This window comes from Mus caroli, chromosome 16 (assembly GCF_900094665.2).
Source record: "Mus caroli chromosome 16, CAROLI_EIJ_v1.1, whole genome shotgun sequence".
Lineage (NCBI taxonomy): Eukaryota > Metazoa > Chordata > Mammalia > Rodentia > Muridae > Mus > Mus caroli.
Genome location: NC_034585.1, coordinates 14403538 through 14422212, shown reverse-complemented (window position 1 = coordinate 14422212; position 18675 = coordinate 14403538). Strand labels below are relative to the sequence as shown.

At 52.3% G+C, this 18675-nt stretch overlaps 3 protein-coding genes across 5 annotated transcripts in view; all 3 read left to right on the top strand.

Annotated features, from left to right (window-relative positions):
• Positions 1-281: 281 nt before the first annotated feature.
• Slc25a1 (solute carrier family 25 member 1) lies at positions 282-3285 on the top strand. The gene is made up of 9 exons (XM_021185481.2): positions 282-536; positions 859-966; positions 1045-1144; positions 1220-1358; positions 1771-1855; positions 1974-2078; positions 2209-2324; positions 2410-2483; positions 2586-3285. The coding sequence occupies exons 1-9, from the start codon at positions 443-445 to the stop codon at positions 2698-2700; spliced, it is 936 nt and encodes a 311-aa protein (XP_021041140.1). The 5' UTR covers positions 282-442; the 3' UTR covers positions 2701-3285.
• Positions 3286-13030: 9745 nt separating this feature from the next.
• On the top strand, positions 13031-15006 carry Gsc2 (goosecoid homeobox 2). Its single transcript, XM_021185470.2, has 3 exons — positions 13031-13330; positions 13466-13719; positions 14400-15006. The coding sequence occupies exons 1-3, from the start codon at positions 13081-13083 to the stop codon at positions 14502-14504; spliced, it is 609 nt and encodes a 202-aa protein (XP_021041129.1). The 5' UTR covers positions 13031-13080; the 3' UTR covers positions 14505-15006.
• A 1760-nt stretch (positions 15007-16766) lies between these two features.
• The window catches only part of Ess2 (ess-2 splicing factor homolog), a 10850-nt gene continuing 8941 nt past the window's right edge, over positions 16767-18675 (top strand). For 2 of the 3 annotated variants that reach the window (XM_021185489.1, XM_021185488.1), the window contains exons 1-3: positions 16767-16947; positions 17854-18022; positions 18110-18205. In XM_021185489.1, the coding sequence (XP_021041148.1) occupies positions 16804-16947; positions 17854-18022; positions 18110-18205 (409 nt within the window). In that variant the 5' untranslated portion in view covers positions 16767-16803. The other variant, XM_021185490.2, reaches the window with a different exon arrangement.

Sequence of the window (18675 nt, the reverse complement as noted above, 5' to 3'; positions counted from 1 at the left end):
CCCTACACCGCCCCCAGGATCTCGAGGCCCACCTTAACCCCAAGGCGCGCTCCAGACGCACGTGTCTCTAAGAGAAACTGCACCTTGACCCACTGCTACCCGCCTTGGCGTAGCGTTGCTGTCCGGAGACCACGCCTCCGGCGGGGTTCTCCGTCTCCCCGGAATCCAGCACCGGCCATTGGCTGCTCTCAGCTCTCCGCCCCGACGCGTGCCCCAGTGCATCCCGCCCAAGCCTCAGTTTCCCGGCTGGCATGGGGCGTGGCGTGGGCGGGGCTCAGCTCAGGCCACGCGGGGCGGAGCCCGGGAGCTGACGTGACCACCCCGCCTCCCGGACCAGAACTAGTCGTGGTCTCAGTAGCCTCCGGCTCCGCTGCTTCCCGAGTACCCCGCGCCGGAGGCTCGGACCCGAGGTCGACGCCGGGCGCCTCTCCTCCTGCCAGCTATGGCTGCGCCTCGCGGGCCCCGCGCTCTGTCGGCCGCCGCGCCGGGGTCCGGGAAGCCCAAACTGACGCACCCCGGGAAGGCAATCCTAGCAGGTGGGTCACTCGGAACCCCAACTCAGAGCCTGTCCGACAGCGCTTCCGGGTGGGCCGGGGACGCCCAGGCCCCGCCCAACTTCCGGAGGGGCGGAGGTGTCGGGGTTGCGACCCGGGCCCCTAGTCCACTCCCCGGCTGTCTCTCAGAGTCTCTCGGGCACTCCAGGCGGAGACCACCGGGTGGGGGCGTGGGCATCGTCTGGACGCTGGCAGCGACGCGGGCAAAGTCCGGGCGGGGGAGGGGCCGCGCGGCGGCGGCGGCGATAGCGGCTGGGTCCATCGGGCAAGGGTGTCCCTAGCCCCAGGCATTTGGTCCCCACAGGCGGCCTGGCTGGAGGCATCGAAATCTGCATCACCTTCCCGACCGAATACGTGAAGACGCAGCTGCAGCTAGATGAACGAGCGAACCCACCGCGGTACCGGGGCATCGGTAAGGAGGGACTCCCGGGGGTGGCTAGGGGGACACTGCGGAGCAGAGGAGCTAGGGTCTTGACCGCGCCTCCCGTAGGAGACTGCGTGCGGCAAACTGTCCGCAGCCATGGCGTCCTGGGCCTGTACCGCGGCCTCAGCTCCTTGCTCTACGGCTCCATCCCCAAGGCGGCTGTCAGGTGAGACTCTGACTCTGTTGAAATGACCCGGAGGGAGTGGCCACAGCGGGCCCCCTCACATGTCTTCTTCATTAGGTTTGGGATGTTCGAGTTCCTCAGCAACCACATGCGGGATGCCCAAGGTAGGCTCGACAGCAGGAGAGGACTATTGTGCGGTCTGGGTGCCGGCGTGGCAGAAGCAGTGGTAGTCGTGTGCCCCATGGAGACTATCAAGGTGAGGGATTGAGCCTTTTAGGGGTAGCCAGGGTGTCTTCGGGCTCCCAGGTTTTAATGGCCATGTGCTCCCATGGAGGCTGTCAAGGTGGGAAGGGTCCCCACACATACACACCAGGTTCGTGGTAAATGGTGGCAGAAAGGGTCTCCTGTGTAGGCTCGTCCATAACAAAAGCATGAGCGAAGTCTTCAAAGCATAACTCACTATTCAAAGTCTAGGAAATAGCAAATGTAACGATGGGGAACCCTCTGAGGTCTTGGGGCCTATGTGTAGTGGAACTCAAGAACAGCCTAGGGATTTCCTGCAGAAGAGCTGGGAGTCCCCAGCTTTGGCCTAACATTGGTAGGTCTGGGTCTGCCAGATAAAGTGCAGATGTGGCCAGGAACCAGGGCCATTGCTTCCTTCCTTTTAGGTGAAGTTCATCCATGACCAGACTTCCTCCAACCCCAAGTACCGAGGATTTTTCCACGGGGTTAGAGAAATTATTCGGGAACAAGGTAAGCCTGGAGAATGGAGACCTCAGCTAAGTGGGACAGCCTCTACTTGAGTGGCTCCCCCTTGACTGCAGGCAGGGCCTGGAAGGCTCCAGCTTGACTCCTGTCTGCCTGTCCCAAGGGCTAAAGGGAACATACCAAGGCCTCACCGCTACTGTACTGAAGCAGGGCTCAAACCAAGCCATCCGATTCTTCGTCATGACCTCCCTACGCAACTGGTACCAAGGTACACCAAACCCTGAGGGCAGCTTATTCCTGGAAGGGCAGGCACACCCTACCCCAGGGTTTTCCTAGCCTCCAAAGCTCCCCTCTGACTTAATCTTCCCAGTATTCTCAGTGCAACTTACTCCATCCAGGAGACAACCATAACAAGCCTATGAACCCGCTGATCACGGGGGTCTTTGGAGCTACTGCGGGTGCAGCCAGTGTCTTTGGAAACACACCTTTGGATGTGATCAAGACCAGGATGCAGGTATGGATGGGAGGCTGAGAGAGTAGGGATACGAGCACTAGCCGGAGGCTAGTAGCTAAGGACTCTGGCCTGCGGTGTCCTGCAGGGCCTGGAGGCACACAAATACCGAAACACCCTGGACTGTGGCTTGAAGATCCTGAAGAATGAGGGGCCCAAGGCGTGAGTAGGATAGAGGAGAGCTATTGCCCCCATTCCAGGCCCTCTTTTCCTAGGTGGTCTTCCTTCCCGCATTGCTCACCTCAGACTCTCTGCTCTACCCAGATTCTACAAGGGCACTGTTCCCCGGCTGGGCCGAGTCTGCCTGGATGTGGCCATCGTATTCATCATCTACGATGAAGTGGTGAAGCTGCTCAATAAAGTGTGGAAGACAGACTAACCCTGGAGGATGCAATGGGGTATCCCAGCTCCTCCATTCCAGACCCCCGCCACCTACTCTGATGATTCCAGTGCAGTAGTGCCAAAAGGCCCCTTCCTTTGTCCCTCAAGTTCTGTGGCCTGGTGTGTCCCATAGTTCTGTATCTCCCATGTGGTCTATGTGTAACACTACTATTGTATCTGTGTCCAGCCTGGCCGTGGCTGGGTGTCTCTTTGGCCTGTGAATATGTGCTCACTTATCCATGTGCTTGCTTGTGAGCCACATGCCTATTTCGTGTTCTCTGTCATGTGACCCTGTGCCCCACTTCCTGGGGTGCCTATGTGCCCTGGTCCATGGCCTTGGAGCCATAGTCAGGTCACAGTCCGGTGCCTTCCACCCCCTATGGCAAGGGCGCCCTGCCTTGGCCTACCACAGCTGCCTCCAGGCTTCGACCTGGCTTCACCGCATTCCAGGGGCTATAGGCCCCCCTGCTTCTCCCGCCATTGGCCTTAAATGGCCCTCGGGCCCTCCCTCCGCCCGGAACAGGGTGGCACCTGCCACTCTCAGGACCACCTTGCCAAGGAGAATAAACCGGATCCTGTTGCACTCTCCTGTCCATCCCTTTGTAGTTGGGGGGCATTGATGACTGAGCCTCCTCAGAGACCTGCCTCCCCTCCACCAGGAGACACTGCAATTGGCAGGGCAGTAAGAAAGCTCGGCAGCCCCTAGTGAGAGCGCCTTAGGAGGCCCAGCTTGGGACCAAAAGGGATCTGTGCTACTTCCTGGCCTTACAGGGCAATTGGGGTCCTGCCTTCAGCTGAAGGGCTTTGTCCACAAGGCCCTCAGTGGACTGGCAGGACAGAGGGCTGGAACTGAATAATATTCCCAGGGTGCCTCTGCCCCTCCCTGAGAAGGCCCGTCTGCCTGTGACACAGCCAGCCCACCCTCAATCTGAAGTGCAGAAGAGGACAGTAGTGAGTGCTCAGGCTGAGGCATGGAGACACCAACCCAGTGCTCCCTAAGGTTATAAGCAGCAGGGGTGATAGGGCTCCTCCCAGGGTAGGACACAGCTCTTGTACAGGAATGGGTCCCAAAGGACCAGGAAACATCTTGGTCCCTCAGTCCCCGCCCTTGAACGCTGGCAGGTATTCCCAAGGTGGAAGTTCCCTGCCATACAGTCCTGGCACCAATGAAAGGCAGTTCAAGGCTGAAAGCTATATAGCTGAGTTAGAGTCACTGTGGCCCTGACACCTGCCATAACCATGGGTAAAGAGTAGGAACCCAGTGGACAGACAGGGCTAACAGGTACACACAGCTATGCTGGGAAAGGCTGCTTCATGCTTGGAAGCTAGGGAAAGGAGTTGAGAGTTGCAAGCCTTTTGTCCAGCCCAGGGGTGGAGAGTGGGGGACTTGATAGAATGAGCATCCCAGTAGGCCTGGGCCTTTGGGGAAGCCTGGCAGTTTTTGTGGAGACAGTCATGAATCCTAGGTAGAGCACATGGCAGTGAGAAGTCAGTGCAAAGTAGATGAGGCCACGTATAGATAAATGAGGTGTAGAAGCCTCTAGCTGTACTTGAGCAGACTGATCTGCATGGGCACAGATATCCCAGTCCTCAACAGAGAAAGGTGCCCCCACACACACACACCTTGCCCCCAAGCAACAAAGCCTACTTCTATCTCCACCAGGAGGCTGCCCCTGCTACCTAGCTCCCACACAGGCTTTCTCTTAGGCCCAGGCCACTCTCAAACTCCACCTTGGCCGTGGCAGTAAGGTGGCACTAGCTTTCCTGAGGTCTGCTCCCAAGAAGCACCTGAGAAGATGGATGAGAGTCATGCTCTTCCCCTCCCTCCCACATTTTCTGTATAACCTTGGGCAAGTTACCTAACCTCAACTCCCTAATCTGAGAAATAGGGTTAAAAGAATACACACCACTCGGCGGCTGCATATCTGAAATGACCTGACTCCAGTAGGGAGGAACTTAGCATCTGGCAACCTCACAGGGTTGCTTTTCTTGAGTTGCAAGAAGTGCCTTGCAGTTTCCCCAGGTGCTTGATGCTACTGAGACATGAAAAGCCCAGCAACTGCCCAAGAGGAGTTCCATCTATGGTCACAGTGATACCATCAGTCACTGTACTTAACTAGAGGCCCATGATTCATAGGAAGAGCCATAGCTATGCATGATTGCCCTTGACTGTCTCCAGATCCTCTTGGTCTGGGGATCTGATCAGGCCTCTAGGCTGGGACCACAGCCTCTCTGGATAGCAGTGAAAGCAGAGATATGTGATGTGGGTCTTTGATCAAGATGCTATGTAGAACAAACCCAACTTACAAAATGGGACTTTACCTCTTCTTAAAACCCTGGAGACAGACAGAGCTTATACAGGGAAGAATTCCAGGAGGTGACTTAAGTTTGCAGATCTGAGGCACACAATCCTCATAGAACTGTGCAAGGGGGAACAATAGCCTCAGAGTGAGGACAGGGCTTAGACAAGCCCACAGAGGGACAGAGCAGGACCGCAAGCTGATATCTTCTGCCCCATTCTAAATTCTGTGGAGCTCCTCTTACAGCTGTATAGGTACACCCTGAGATTTTCTATGTATGCCCCTGTGCAGGTGATAAAATGGCAAATCATAGTTTAATATCCAAAGAAGTCACACTTTAATAGTTGAAAAATGCTTGTTTCCTGCTTTCTAAAAAAAAAAAAAAAAAAAAAAAAAAAAAAAAATTTTAAAAAAAAAAAAAAAAAATTCAGAGTCCAAGCTTGCATATCTGAGCCGTGCCCCAGCCCAGTGACTGTCTCATTTTAGGCAAATAAAAGAATTCTTGGTTTCCTTTGTATCCCTCCCAGCACTCAGAAAACAGTCTCAGTTTAAGATTTCAATTTTGTGTGTGTGTGTGCTGGCTTTTAATTTCCTGTTTCACAGATTATTGGACTTATACATTCGTAGGTCTAAAGCATTAGAATTAGAGTCTGAGGAACTCCTAGTAGCCTCTTCAAGATCTGGGACCACCTAGACACAGGACAAAGAATGGAGATACTGGCACTGCATCTCCTAAAAGGACAGTGGGAAAAGCACTGGGGCGTGGTCCTGTAACGTCCCACGTCCCACTCTCTCCTGGCAATACCCAAGAAGAGCATTCTCCCTTCTGATCTGGTTGTGGCAAGCCCTGAGCCCCCAGAGTGGTCTTTAACACTGATGTCACATTTGTCTTCTCAGTGGAATGTCAGTCACCTATCCTCCATGTCACCGGCCTAAGTATCCTATGCTCCAAAGGCATTGTCTTAAGTGACCCCAGGAGACGAGCCACCCTTTGGTCCTCAGCCTAACTGAAATACCTACCTCACTAGCCTGACTACCAGAGCAGCGCAGTCTCCTAACGCTCCCAGGCGTTGGGAAGGTTTTCAAGTACTGGATCCTAAGGGGACAGCTCAGACTCTCTGACCAGCCTGCACAAAGGCCCTCACAGACCTACGGAGGCTGGCCACGTGCCAGGCCCTCTCCATCAAGTCACCAGCTCCTCAGGTGTCTGGGAGATTCTCCCGGTGTTCCAATAGGAAAAACAATACGCCTGCCTCCATGATCCAAAAGCTGATCCGGACGGAGATGAACACAAGAGAGGGGCTGTGCCCGCCTCGACATGCAGCATGGAGGGCACAGACCGTTTGGTGTGCGAGCGAGGTTTCTCGGAATTCACTTCTAGAAGAAGCGCTACCTAGCGCTCTCCACGGTTTCGGAAACACGGGAGGATGGGAAGCACGGCCTCCGAGACAGACACACCACCATAAGCCGGAGCAAGGCAGCGCATACGGCAGGCGGCGCTTATTGATGACATCACAAGGACGCGCCTATAGCCAGGGGCCGCGCAGGCGTTCTGCCGGCTGCCGGGGGCGCAGGATTGCGCTGATAAACCTAACTAAGGGAGTTAGCAGTTTCGCTCTCGGCCGCCAGTCTAATCTGGGAGCGCCTCGTAGACATTCCCCGTCCTACGGTTTTTCCCGAGCTCGCTTGCAAGCCCCACTACACTGGCCCGCTCAACCGCCACAGTCCACCCTCCGGAGTGCGAGGACGCACGCCCCTGGCAACTCCTAACCCCTCAGTTTGAGGGGACACTCCCCACTAAGTCCCAGAATTCCGCCCCCCGTGGTTCCTTCTGGCCATGCTTTCTGGCTCTCTCTCTCTAGCCTGTGATTCTAACTGCCCCTAAGGTTCTGTGTAACCCACGTGCAGGTCAGGAACCTAATCCTTTTTCCTGAACTACCTCTCACCCTGTTCATCTTCCTATGCGCTCATATCCAAACTCACTAATGACCACGCGGCTCTTCCCCAGTGTTCCCTCTACGGAGACTAGCTTGAAAACTCATTGCTCACTATTAAACGAAGGAAGGAAAAACAGCTTATCGTTGCGGTCCTCTGGATCTTATGGTCTAGTGCCGATTGGGGTACAGGATATCTCTGAATACCCTGCTCTGGGTCATGTGGTAGCAACAGGAGGAAGTTAAGTTGCTATGGAAGGCAGTAGTGTGCATAGGCTGCACTGCTGGACCTGCTGCATGTTTATTTTGACCTGGCCCTGTCTCCTATGGGCCAGAGTCATTGATCAGATGACAAGAGCTGCACAATGGGAGGTATGTGCACCTTCCTGGGGAACCCAAACTAGGAAAACTGAGCCTTACTGCAGCATGGGTCTATAAAGGGGCAAGGAAAGTTCTTCCTTTTGTCAGGAACAGAAAGGGCAGAGGCAGTATGCTGTATAACCTGCTGGTCCCCAGAAAGGGATGGCAATGAACAAACGACCAGTCAGGTTTCACACTCAGCAGCTGCCCAGATCCACCCCAAGTGGCACTTTGAACATGCGACAACTGGGGAAACTGAGACCCGCTAGCTGGCCCCAGGTCTGTCCAGCTCAGGAATGTTCCCTGCTTGTGACAATTGAGCGACCAAAGCAGATTAACCTGGGTGTTAATCCCCTCTAATGGTTTCAGAATCCTCGATGCGAGGCGCTAAGCCGGCCTTTCTCCAAGGCCTGCAGAAGCCCTTCCCAAAGCCTTCGCCTGCAGCCGCGCCGATGCTATCTCAGCCCCGCCTGGCAGCGAACCCGCGCTAATCCCCTGTGCTCTCTTTCTTCCCCTGCCTGCCTGAGATGAGGCCGATTGGCGTTTGATTACCGCGCTATCGAGGACCCTTTGTGCAATCGGCCCCAAATCCCCTAATTCTGTGATAAAGGCTGCATTAGCAGACGTTTGCTGTAGAAAAGGCACTGGCATGAAAGAATGCAATCAGGGGAATCCTGATGGCCTGGCGCAAGCCTGTTAGTGAGTGAGGACAACAAGGAGAGGGGGATGCCTCCGTTCTACAGGACAGGGGAGGGGTGGCGAGGCCCAGAAGAGGGTATCGTGTCCTGGGTATCTCCAATCCATCTTCCCCAGCTCTGAATGTTTGGGCTGCAAGAGGAGGGTCCACCCCACCTCCAGCCTCACTTTCGAGACCTTGGCTTTGGATATATAGAATGGTGGTGCCTACCTTGAAACGTAGGGTTAGGAGAGAAAAGTGGCTGGAAATAAATTAGGAGGCTATTCCTGGGCTGGCATATTGGCTCCCACCTCTATCCCAATACTTGAGAGGTAGAGGCAGGAGAATCTAGGTTAGTAAACTACATAGTGAATTCAAGACCAATTTGGGTTATATAAGACCTCATCTCAAAAAAACAAAATAAAGCTAAACAAGCAGAACAAAACAAAACATTCATCAAAGAATGAATGGCAGATGGCAGAGACTCCTAAAATGGCACCGCTAAGGTCAGCAGCAGGTAGGACTGGAAAAGGCCAGAGATGGGGAGAGAAGAGTGGAGAGTGTGGTCCTAGGGTTGAGGGGTCTGCAGCTCCAGGGATAGGTAAGAGTTTCCCAAGGCATGAGGTGGGCTGGAGGGCTCTTCACTTGGGTGGGCAAGTGTGCACTTAATAACATAAAGACAGCTGACATGTTAATTTACTGAAGTGTGAAAAAAAAAAAAAAAAAGGTCAGACCATACCAAGGAGGACACATGGCTCTGTCCAGAGCTGACTCATCAGCCCTCTAGCTGGTGACCTTGGGTTATTACCTGAATGACAGAGCCACCCAAACCCTGAACAGAACTTGCTATGGCTCTAGAGATCCCAAAAGGCTGGCTCTGATTTCAAGGTGGGTCACAGATGAAGTCCACAGACTTCTGTCTGGAGACTGGTCCTGCAGATGCCTTCTGCTTAGTTGTCTCCCTCCCCTGTCTTATCACCACGGACTTCTGTCTGGAGACTGGTCCTGCAGATGCCTTCTGCTTAGTTGTCTCCCTCCCCTGTCTTATCAGGTAGCCCTGTTCTTCCCAGGGTGACCGATCAACTCAGTCAGTGTTCTTTGATCAAATGAACTTCCCATTGGACACTAAAAGTGCAGAATCCCTGGGGAAGCTGGGATTCATAGTTCACCTGCGTTTGTGCATCCCTCAAGGAGGTATATTAAAAGCATAACCCCAGGGACCTGTGAAATTGCAAACATGCCCTTTCTAGCTGCAGTTAAGATTAATTAGGATGAGGTCTTACTGGACATGCTAAGTGCTCTACCACCAAGCTGGATCTCATTGCCAGTCCTTGCCCCTCCCACCCCCCTCCCACTTAGACTCCTAAATCCTGGGATAAAAGGCATCTAGCTTCCTCAGGCATGCTATGTGTTTATTCATTATTCTCCTTTTTAGCTCATTGGTGTCTCTCTGCTAAAAGTAAATCCCTCATAGTTAAGTATTATATTTTAAAAACTCCAACTTGAGCCAGTGTTAGTGGCACATGACCATAATCTTAGCATTTGGGAACTGGAGGTAGGGGATCAAATTCAAGGACAGTCTTGGTCGTGTGGTAAGTGTGAGACCAGTTTAGGTTACAATAGTAGGACCTTGTCTCAAAACACAAACCAAAGAAGTGGCCAAGCTTGTGCTTGTGACCTTGGGTTCAATCTCCAAAGCACACTAAAATGGGCTGAACCCCGGGGTGGGGAGGGGGTAGGCATATGGCTTAGTGGTAGAGCATTCACCTAGCATGGTCAAGACCATGGGTTCTATTCCTAGCATCCACACACAGAGATGGAGGTGGTACTAAACCATATCCTACTTTATATACAAAAATTAACTTAAATGGATCAATGTAAGAGTTATAAAACATAGAGTTTATAAAATTATAGGCTGCAATACCCCTGCCCCAATTTCCACTGCAGGAGATAGAACCTAGGGCTTTGTGAGTGCTAAATAAGTATTCTCCCATCTGAAGTAGATCCCCAGCCCCTACCAGTAAATCTTGGTTATAACAGTGGCTTTTTAGATATGGCACCAACAACATACACAACCAAAGACAAAATAAATTTGGTTTATTCCATTTTTTAAAATATTTTTGTTCTTTTCTTGTTGTTCAGCAGTTTCCTCCAAAGTCTTTGTTGGGACCTAGGAAGTTCTAAATGAGGAAACTTCAAAGGAAACCTTGTTAAGACAAAGGGAGGAAACAATTCAAAAGTCTCAGGAAGTTGCTGAAACTAACAAGATTCACAAGGCCTCTCCCTACCCACGATGCTAGAAGCAATAAGAGCTACTGAGAAAACAGCAGATGGCTGGTTATTTCTCCACTGCTGAAATGAACTAATTCAAGACAGATTAGATTATATTAAAGGCAGGTTCATTGGGCCCTGGTTTCTGGCCGGAGAGTTCACTGGCCCCAAGGACCAAGGCCAGGGACATCACCATAGGGAAAGGAGAATAGGGGAGGGAGAGAAAGGAGCAAAGAGAGAAGAGAAGAGAGGGAGAGAGCATGCGAGTGAGCGCAAAATGTCGGGAGGGATTATATCGGGAGGAACCTATGGGAGAAGGGCAGCCCATTCCCCTGGCTGGAAAGTTTAGGGTTGAGGGGCAGAGTATGCCAGGTAGGGACTGAGGGATGCTGGGAGAACCTGGAGACCAGGTCTGGTTTGGTATCCCTTGTTCCCCATCTGAAACCAAACAAAGACCAGATGCCTGCAGCTTTTAAGAGCTGTCACCCACCAGGCAGTGGTGGCGCACGCCTTTAATCCCAGCACTTGGGAGGCAGAGGTAGGTGGATTCCTGAGCTCAAGGCCAGCCTGGTCTATAGAGTGAATTCTGGGACAGCCAGGACTGCAAAGAGAAACCCTGACTCAAAAAAAACAAAAGAAAGAAAGAGCTGTCACCCATGCAGGACAGGACATTTGGTCACTGCATTAATTACGTGTCTATTACTGTGATAAAACATGATGGGGCAACTTGCAAAAGGAGGGTTTCTGGGTTTACAGTTTTAGAGGAATAAGAGTTCATTCCTATCCTGGCTTTTAAACCTCAAAGCCCATGCTCAGTGATGTAAATCCTTCAGCAAGACCACACCTCCTAAACCTATGCAAACAGCACCACCTCCTGTTATCGAATATTATTAAACATCTGACATGGGGGCCGGTGTTAATCAACCCACCAGAGTGATACAGCTTTGAGTCATTTCTGTTGCTGTAACCTCAGCCATATTCCTAGTAACCCTACCAAGTTAGACCTCGGCAGTGCCCTTACTTTGGCTATCACTGCTTCCCTACTTGGGGTGAGTAGATGTTTGTTTGCTTGATACACTCAGAAATAGTGTAACAAGACACTGTTACACACACACACAAAGTGGTATTGCCCCAGTCATCTCTAAGCAAGTTCAGAAGACACAAATGAGCCATGTGCACAAATGACTGCCACCAAGTGCACGGAGCCTGGTTCACTGACACCTCAACATGGTCCTGAATGGCAGCATTGAGGGAGAACTCCCCAAGGGCACAGCTTTGGCAGAGCACCATGTCATCTTCCTACAGGGAGAGAAATACAAGAGAAAGGAAGCAAGGCTATGGTGTGGAAAGAGGAAGAAATCCCAGAGGCCTTCCTGCCCCTGGCCTTGCTGTCCCATTCTGAGCAGACGAGAGTAATGGGCCACTTCACACCCCTGGGCATTGAGGTGGGTTTAGGCACAGATGTTCTACACGAATGTCTGTTAGACAAGTTTTCTGCATCCAAAAGAATCCATAGGAGGTCTGGGGCTGTGGCAGCCATTCTGTAACCATGAGGCAGGCTGAAAGGTCACACAGAGTTAGTGGTGCTACTCATAAGCCTTTCAGATGAACACACTCTGGGACTTTTATGATGAATGAGACAGTAATGTCCATCACTTGAAGCCCATAGAGTCCTCAACTCAAATGCTAGGATTAAAGGTATCATCACGCCTTAAAAAAAAAATACAGATCTCACCAGACTGGCCTTTCCCTCACAGTAATCCTCCTGCCTCAGCCTCTGGAGCCCCTGGAATCCTGCGACTATAGATTTGGCTCACCATTCTCAACGCTTGTCCCCTTAGGAAGAACCCTTGATAGTTGATCAGTATTATGACATTAGACAAGCCACAATGCTTAGTAACAGTGAAGCAGACTGCTGCTCTGTCCTGAACGACACACGACATATTTTCAGAGATCAAAAAACAAAGTGTCTTAAGCAAAGGCCTAGAGGTTCAAAGCTTCATAATTGAGAATGACGAAAATCGGGCCAAGTATTTGTTCTCGGTTGGAAAGAACAGTGGGCAGAAGTTATATTGTAGACAAAGCTGAACTGGCCTGGGCAAAGTGTAGGGCAGGGGCACATGAAACAGCTCTTAGAAAATATGGTGTGAGGGAGATGTTGATGTACACAGGAGCCCGGCAAAGGCGTCAGGGACCTTCTAAGACAGGAGATAACAAGAAAAAAAATCTTCTAGACTCTAGAAAGAAGGCACAGAATTGGCAGCTCGCGCCTTTGCTCCCAGCACTCAGGAGACAAGAAGCAGGGGAATCTTTATGAGGTGGATGTCAGTCTCAGCTTCTCATCCTGTAGGTATTCTTCTACAGGAGATCCAGACCAGGGCTTCAAAGTGAGCAAAAGCTGTCAGGTAGGGTCATCCTGCTGACAGGGTGCTGAGCTCACTGGAAATCTTCATTCCAGGAATCTCCAGTTTCATGGGTAGGAACAGAATGAGTGAAGCCAGGGACAGAGAGGTGGCGGGGACCCTGTGAGTTAGAGGTTTCCAAGGTCCTGGCATTCCTCCTGGCAGGCGACCGTGCCTTAAAATATAGAAAGGATGGGCTCCTGATCCCTTCCTTTCCCTCCAGCTCTAGACGTGGCAGAGCGCAGGACTCCCTGCTCCCAGCGCAGTCCCCGGTACCCAAACGAAGGGGCTTGCCCTCCTCCGTGGCCGGGGATTAGCTCTCTGAGGACTGGCGACGGGATTAGCACGCGCGAACGCGGCGCCCGGTCTGGGGATTACCGCACCTCCCACCTCCCTTTGTATATATTCCGCCTCTCGCGCCGCCCGCCCGCGGGCATGGCGACTGCAGGCAGCGCGGCCAGCCGCAGGGACCCCGGGCGACCCTGCCCTTTCTCCATCGAGCACATCCTCTCCAGCCTGCCGGAGCGCAGGCCCGCGACGCGGCCACCGCAGCCCGTCGGTGGTCGGAACCCCGCCGAGCCAGACGAACCCGAGGCTCCGGTCCCCGCTGCTCCTTGCGCCTGCTGCTGCTGCTGCAACCCGCGCGCTGCGCCCCGCGGAACCCCGGAGACATCGTCCGGGCCGGGTGAGTGCGCGCGGAGGGACAAGGCTAAGCGGGGATCTCGCGGGGCGGCCTGCGGGGCGAGCCTGGCTCCCCCTAACCCTAACTGACACCGTAACCCTACGCCTGACCCCACCCCGCCCCGTACGGCCCCCGCAGGCTTGCGGCTGGCGTGGCCGCTGAGGTTGGCGCCCGCCACGCCCTCCCCCTTGACGGCGCCGAGAGCAGGCTCCCCGGCGCTGACTGGCACGAGCGGCCCCGGCCCGCAGCGGCGCACGCGGCGCCACCGTACCATCTTCAGCGAGGAGCAGCTGCAGGCGCTCGAGGCACTCTTCGTACAGAACCAGTATCCCGACGTAGGCACACGCGAACGCTTGGCGGTCCGCATCCGCCTGCGAGAGGAGCGCGTGGAGGTGGGTGTTCAGCCTGCAGCCTGGAGGCCAACTCCGGCGCCACTCTTCTCTTTCAAAGACCGACCTTCCAGAAGGGGCTTCACCTCATAGACGGCTACACTGGAGGGAGACCCCCTATGATCACTAGATGAGAGCGTGGGGCCAATTCTTCCAGCACGTTATTTGGGTGTCCCTGGAACTGGAAGAGGTCAAGAGTCGTTTTCTTTGACTTTGTCCGGCTGCCCAGTTTCCCCTGATGATGAAATATGCGTTTGTTCCTGCCCCAGATGTGAGAAAGTTAAGAAATGTTCAAAATTAGTCAGGCATAGTGACATGCATCTGTAATTCCAACCCCTGGGGGATGGAGGCTGGATCATGAGTTCATCAAATTCAGTCTCCTCACACAGTAAGAAGCCGCCTAGCCATCTAGGTTACATGGAGGAGAGGGGTGCTGGAGGGGAGGGAGGGAGAGGAGAGGAGAGGAGAGGAGAGGAGAGAGCGCTAGTTCCTGGTGGTTGCTACTGGGCTCAGGCTGGGAAAGTATGCGAGTCTTGGTCCTTATCTTCTGTGTGTGAGGGAAGGAGGTTGCACAGATCCATTCACCTACACCTCCGTGGTGAAGCCTACCACCTAGCCCTTCCAAAGTTCTTTGGATGATGGATCCTTGGGGTCTGAGCTGTCCTGGTCTCCCTCCTCCTCAGGTCTGGTTCAAGAACCGCCGGGCAAAGTGGCGACACCAAAAGCGTGCTTCCTCGTCGTCGAGGCTCCTGCCTGGGACAAAAAAACCGCCCAAGGAGAGTTGTTGATGGTGTCAGGAGTTTCTTCTGTCTTTGTGAAATGGAGCACAAGGAAGTAGAAGGGGGACAGACCTACCTGAACAGGAACTAACGCTGCCAGCACTGGCAGCCAGGGGATCCAAAGCCTTATTCTCACCCATGAAGGGAGGGCATGTGGGGCAGGAACCAGAGACCTCCTGCAGGTCAAGTGCAGACACAGAACAGGTCAACTTCCTCAGCTGCCCTCAGCACCTAGAGAAGCCCTAGCTCCACGCAGGACGCAGAGCCCAACTCAGCCTCATGCCTGTCACCAAGACTGGCCTCTTCTCTGTTCTCCCACCTTCTTATGCAAGGCAGTGGTGTCTGTTCAGCCCTGGGCTTACTCTGTCCTCACAGGCCCTGCACTTTAGGGCCCTGGTGTCATGACCTGTGGAAGAAGAAGGTTATAGTTGGTAGTTTCCAGATCCTTGCATCTGCTCCTTCATCTCAGCCTTGAGCGGATGCCAAGAAATAAACAAGATCTTCAAAGACCACAGAACAGTCCAGGATTTCAAGTCCCTGTGTCTCAGGCTTTGTTTCCACACCAACTGAGGGACTGGCTCCACTCTCCCTTTCCAGGGAGTTGGGGGTGGGGTGTGGATCAACATGTGTTGCAGAGCACAGCTCAACAAGTCCCCAGTCCCAGTACCATGTTTCCCTCATCAGAATTAAAGCCGGTAGATGGTGGCAAGGCCTCCTGGGGATTTGCTACTTTGAGCCTCTAGGCACTACCAACCAGCTTCACAGATGGGGGGAATCTTTGGCTGTGTGTGTGAGTGCATAGCTGTGTGTGTTGCCTGAATATATACATGTGCACCACGTGTTTGCCTGGTGCCCATGGAGATCAGAAGAGGATATTTGAATCCCTGAAAGTAGAGTTATGGATAGTTGTGTGTCACTGTGTGGGTGCTGGGAACTGAACCCAGATCCTCGAGAAGAGCAACAAATGCTTGTAACGGATGAGCCATCTCTTCTGCCACCTCCATACTCTTCTTGGTGTATCTTTTCCATCCTTAGGCTCCAGTTCCCACCTCTCTGCCTCCAGTCCAGGCCTATCCCCTGAGCTAGATATTTGTCAGTCTGTACCTCTGACAACACTTGGAAGCCCACAGGCTTGTTGCAGACACCATATATACAGCAGGCCATTTCCCTATTCACTGGCCTGTTAAAGGCACATAAATCACAGAGTTCTTGATCACTAATTGCTATTATTACCGAATCATACCCAGTTCAGCCAATTTCACCTTTAAACATATCAATAACCCCCCAGAAACTAGCTCATGTATAGCTTCAGGCGCATCAACCTCATGAAAGCTGCATTCCCTTGCATGGTAACCATTGCAGCTTTCTCTGGTTTTCACCTGAGTTCACTAAAAATGATGTTTTTTGACAGGACTCCAAAGATACTGTGCAGCCTGGTCTCCCCCTCTGGTATCATCTCCTTTAGCGCACTGTGTGACTAAAGGTCTGTTTTTGCATTTGCCTTGCTCCACCCCGCTGCTGGGCCTTCCCATTGCCTGATGCCCATCCATTCATCTTTTCCATCTACAACCATGTTCTGCCTGGGGAAATGCCACTTGACATGTCCTGTGTAGCAGTTGAGATTCTCTGAGTGCAGACTTCTTACAGGTCACGGATGTAACTTTACACACTTGCAGCATGATTTAACATTTTCCTATTGTATAGTCAACTCTATGGACACAGGGACGTGGTCATAAAGTCCCCAGTGACTCACAATGAAGGGCGAGATCATTGGAAAAGCAAAATTGTAATGAATCATTCTGGGCTAGAGCTTCTCCCACCTAATTCATGATCTCCCTTAGGAAGAAAGTTCCACGAATGCTTTCAGTGAGAAGCCCATCCTGGAAGACAGGGAACTAATAAATCCAACCAGAGATTTAAGACCCTTTTGTTCTTTCTTTTCATTTAAATTTTGTTAGATAAGTATACGGGAAGAATTGTCTTAGTGTTCTTTTTCTGAGTTTGGAAGTCATACATAACCAAAGTTTTTGAAGTATTTAAAAATGTCTTGGAAGCATCTGCATTTTTTTTTTTTTTTAAGAATTGGTAACAGAGGGACTGTGGCGTCAGTCACCCTACAGCTCCCCCTAGTGATCATAGTCTAGATAGGCATGAGCAACGCGGGTGGGGATAAAAGACTACAACTTTCTTAAGATCCGGCGCTCCCAGTGACATCATTGGAGCGCCGGCTTTGTTACAAAAATACTACTTCTCCATTGGCTGGCTGTTGGAGCGGTGCGGACGCCGCCCGAGCGATTCTGGGATAGCGATGGGGACGCCCGGGACCTCGGCGGGTGCTCTGTTTCTGTCCCCCGCGTCCGCGCCCCCGAGGAAGCGCGCGGCTGGGGAGGCTGGAGAGGCCGGAGTTGCGAGAAGCAGGCAGCGGGTCCTAGATGAAGAAGAGTACATCGAGGTACCAGCTCAGTGCGAGCGCTGGCGACTTCCGGGCCCCTCCCCCTATTCGCGTTCCGGTTCAGTCCTTTGAATTTTTTCTGGTCCTGGCACTCTCAGCCGCCCTTGGAAGTGGAACAACTGTCTTTGGGTTGGAAAGCATTGAGAACCAAGAAAACAGTGCAGAAGTGGGCATCCAGTTTTCTGTTGAGAGTCAAGGAAATGGTTTCTTGTATAAGTAGAATTTTGACACGTTTTTCGAGAGATGGTGAAGACGACTTTCTGGAAGGCTGTAAAGTGTCAAAGGCTGGGGGTCCCGGAATTAGACAGTGGAACTGGCTTCGTCATTGAGTGAGTGGGTCTCAGTTGCTCCTCGAGTTAAGGGTCCAACTGCAAACACGCTGGAGGACAGGCCGACATAGGGTTGGTTTTAGACTGGTTAGATTTAGGATGCTTCTGGGATATGCTGCCTTGTACCATTGCCGTGCAGCTGACTGTACAGACTTTCAGCTTCACAGCCAGGGCGGGCTGGATTTGAAATCTGACGACTTTTTCTTGTGGTGGCGATAGTGGCGACTGACTTTCAAGAGAAAGGTTTAGATTGAAATACAAATTCATGGGTGGGTGGAGGATGACAATATCCACATTAGTCTGGCTGGTGTTCTAGATGGAGCCAGCAAAGAGAAAGATCAGTTAGTGAGGGATTTCATGGGCTTCAAGAGATTGTTCAGTAATGTTAACTAGTACATCAGAGCTATGTGGGATGACAGCCTTACTAGAAAAGACAGTTCTAAACCTATCTTGCAGATCACAGTTGTCAAGGTAGGCAGAAGGGAAAGGTCTAAGGGGTGGAACATGGACAGTGGTGGTTTGTGCGTCAGGACTCCCAGATGACAACTCTGGCCTTTGTTCTGATTGCTCATGGCAGGGACTTCAGACAGTTATCCAGAGAGACTTCTTCCCTGATGTGGAGAAGCTACAGGCACAGAAGGAGTACCTGGAGGCTGAGGAAAACGGAGATTTGGAGCGCATGCGCCAGATTGCCATCAAGTTTGGCTCTGCCCTGGGCAAGATATCTCGGGAACCTCCACCACCTTGTAAGAGGACGGGTGCTGCTTTAGAGGGCTTAGGGAAAGTCTGTTATCACGTAAGGCTCACTCTAATTTCTGATTTGCTTCCCTCAGATGTTACTCCAGCCACCTTTGAAACTCCTGAGGTACACCCAGGCTCTGCTGTGCTGGGCAACAAGCCCCGGCCCCAGGGCCGAGACCTAGATGATGGTGAGTGAACTCACTCTTTTAGTCTCATAGTCAAGATTGCTTGGGAATTGTATTCTTGTGAATTTTCTTAGGGTCACATAAGTATCCACTTTTGGGATCAGAGCCACTGGTCTGGGAGGCAGAAGAGCAGAGGCCAGCTCCCAGGTGTAGATGTGCTGTGTTCTCTGCCTCTGGCCTGTCTCTGGAAGGAGAGCCCAGTACCGTCCCAGTCTGTGTTCCGTGTTCCAGCCTTGTGAGCTTTGTCTCCTGAAAATGCCTTAGGCTCCTCTACCTTCTTTCTTCCAAGGCAGTCGCTTGTGTCTCTCCCTTCAGGTCGGTATTCAGTTGTTAACTGTTTGGACTTAGAGGCGGAAGCTAATCTGGACACTGGGCTCTTGAACTTTTGTGTAACATTAGAGCCACCTGGGCCTCTGTTTCTCACCGAGTGCCTTTAGTTTTCTGATTTGTTTGTTTTGTTGAGACCAGAGAGT

Excerpts from the sequence above, each read along its gene's own strand:
- Slc25a1 (XM_021185481.2), top strand. The coding sequence starts at position 443 with ATGGCTGCGCCTCGCGGGCCCCGCGCTCTGTCGGCCGCCGCGCCGGGG. Across the intron at positions 537-858 it reads CGGGAAGGCAATCCTAGCAG|GCGGCCTGGCTGGAGGCATC; the intron begins GTGGGTCACTCG and ends TGGTCCCCACAG. Across the intron at positions 2,484-2,585 it reads AAGAATGAGGGGCCCAAGGC|ATTCTACAAGGGCACTGTTC; the intron begins GTGAGTAGGATA and ends TGCTCTACCCAG.
- Gsc2 (XM_021185470.2), top strand. The coding sequence starts at position 13,081 with ATGGCGACTGCAGGCAGCGCGGCCAGCCGCAGGGACCCCGGGCGACCC. Across the intron at positions 13,331-13,465 it reads GGAGACATCGTCCGGGCCGG|GCTTGCGGCTGGCGTGGCCG; the intron begins GTGAGTGCGCGC and ends CGGCCCCCGCAG. Across the intron at positions 13,720-14,399 it reads TGCGAGAGGAGCGCGTGGAG|GTCTGGTTCAAGAACCGCCG; the intron begins GTGGGTGTTCAG and ends CCTCCTCCTCAG.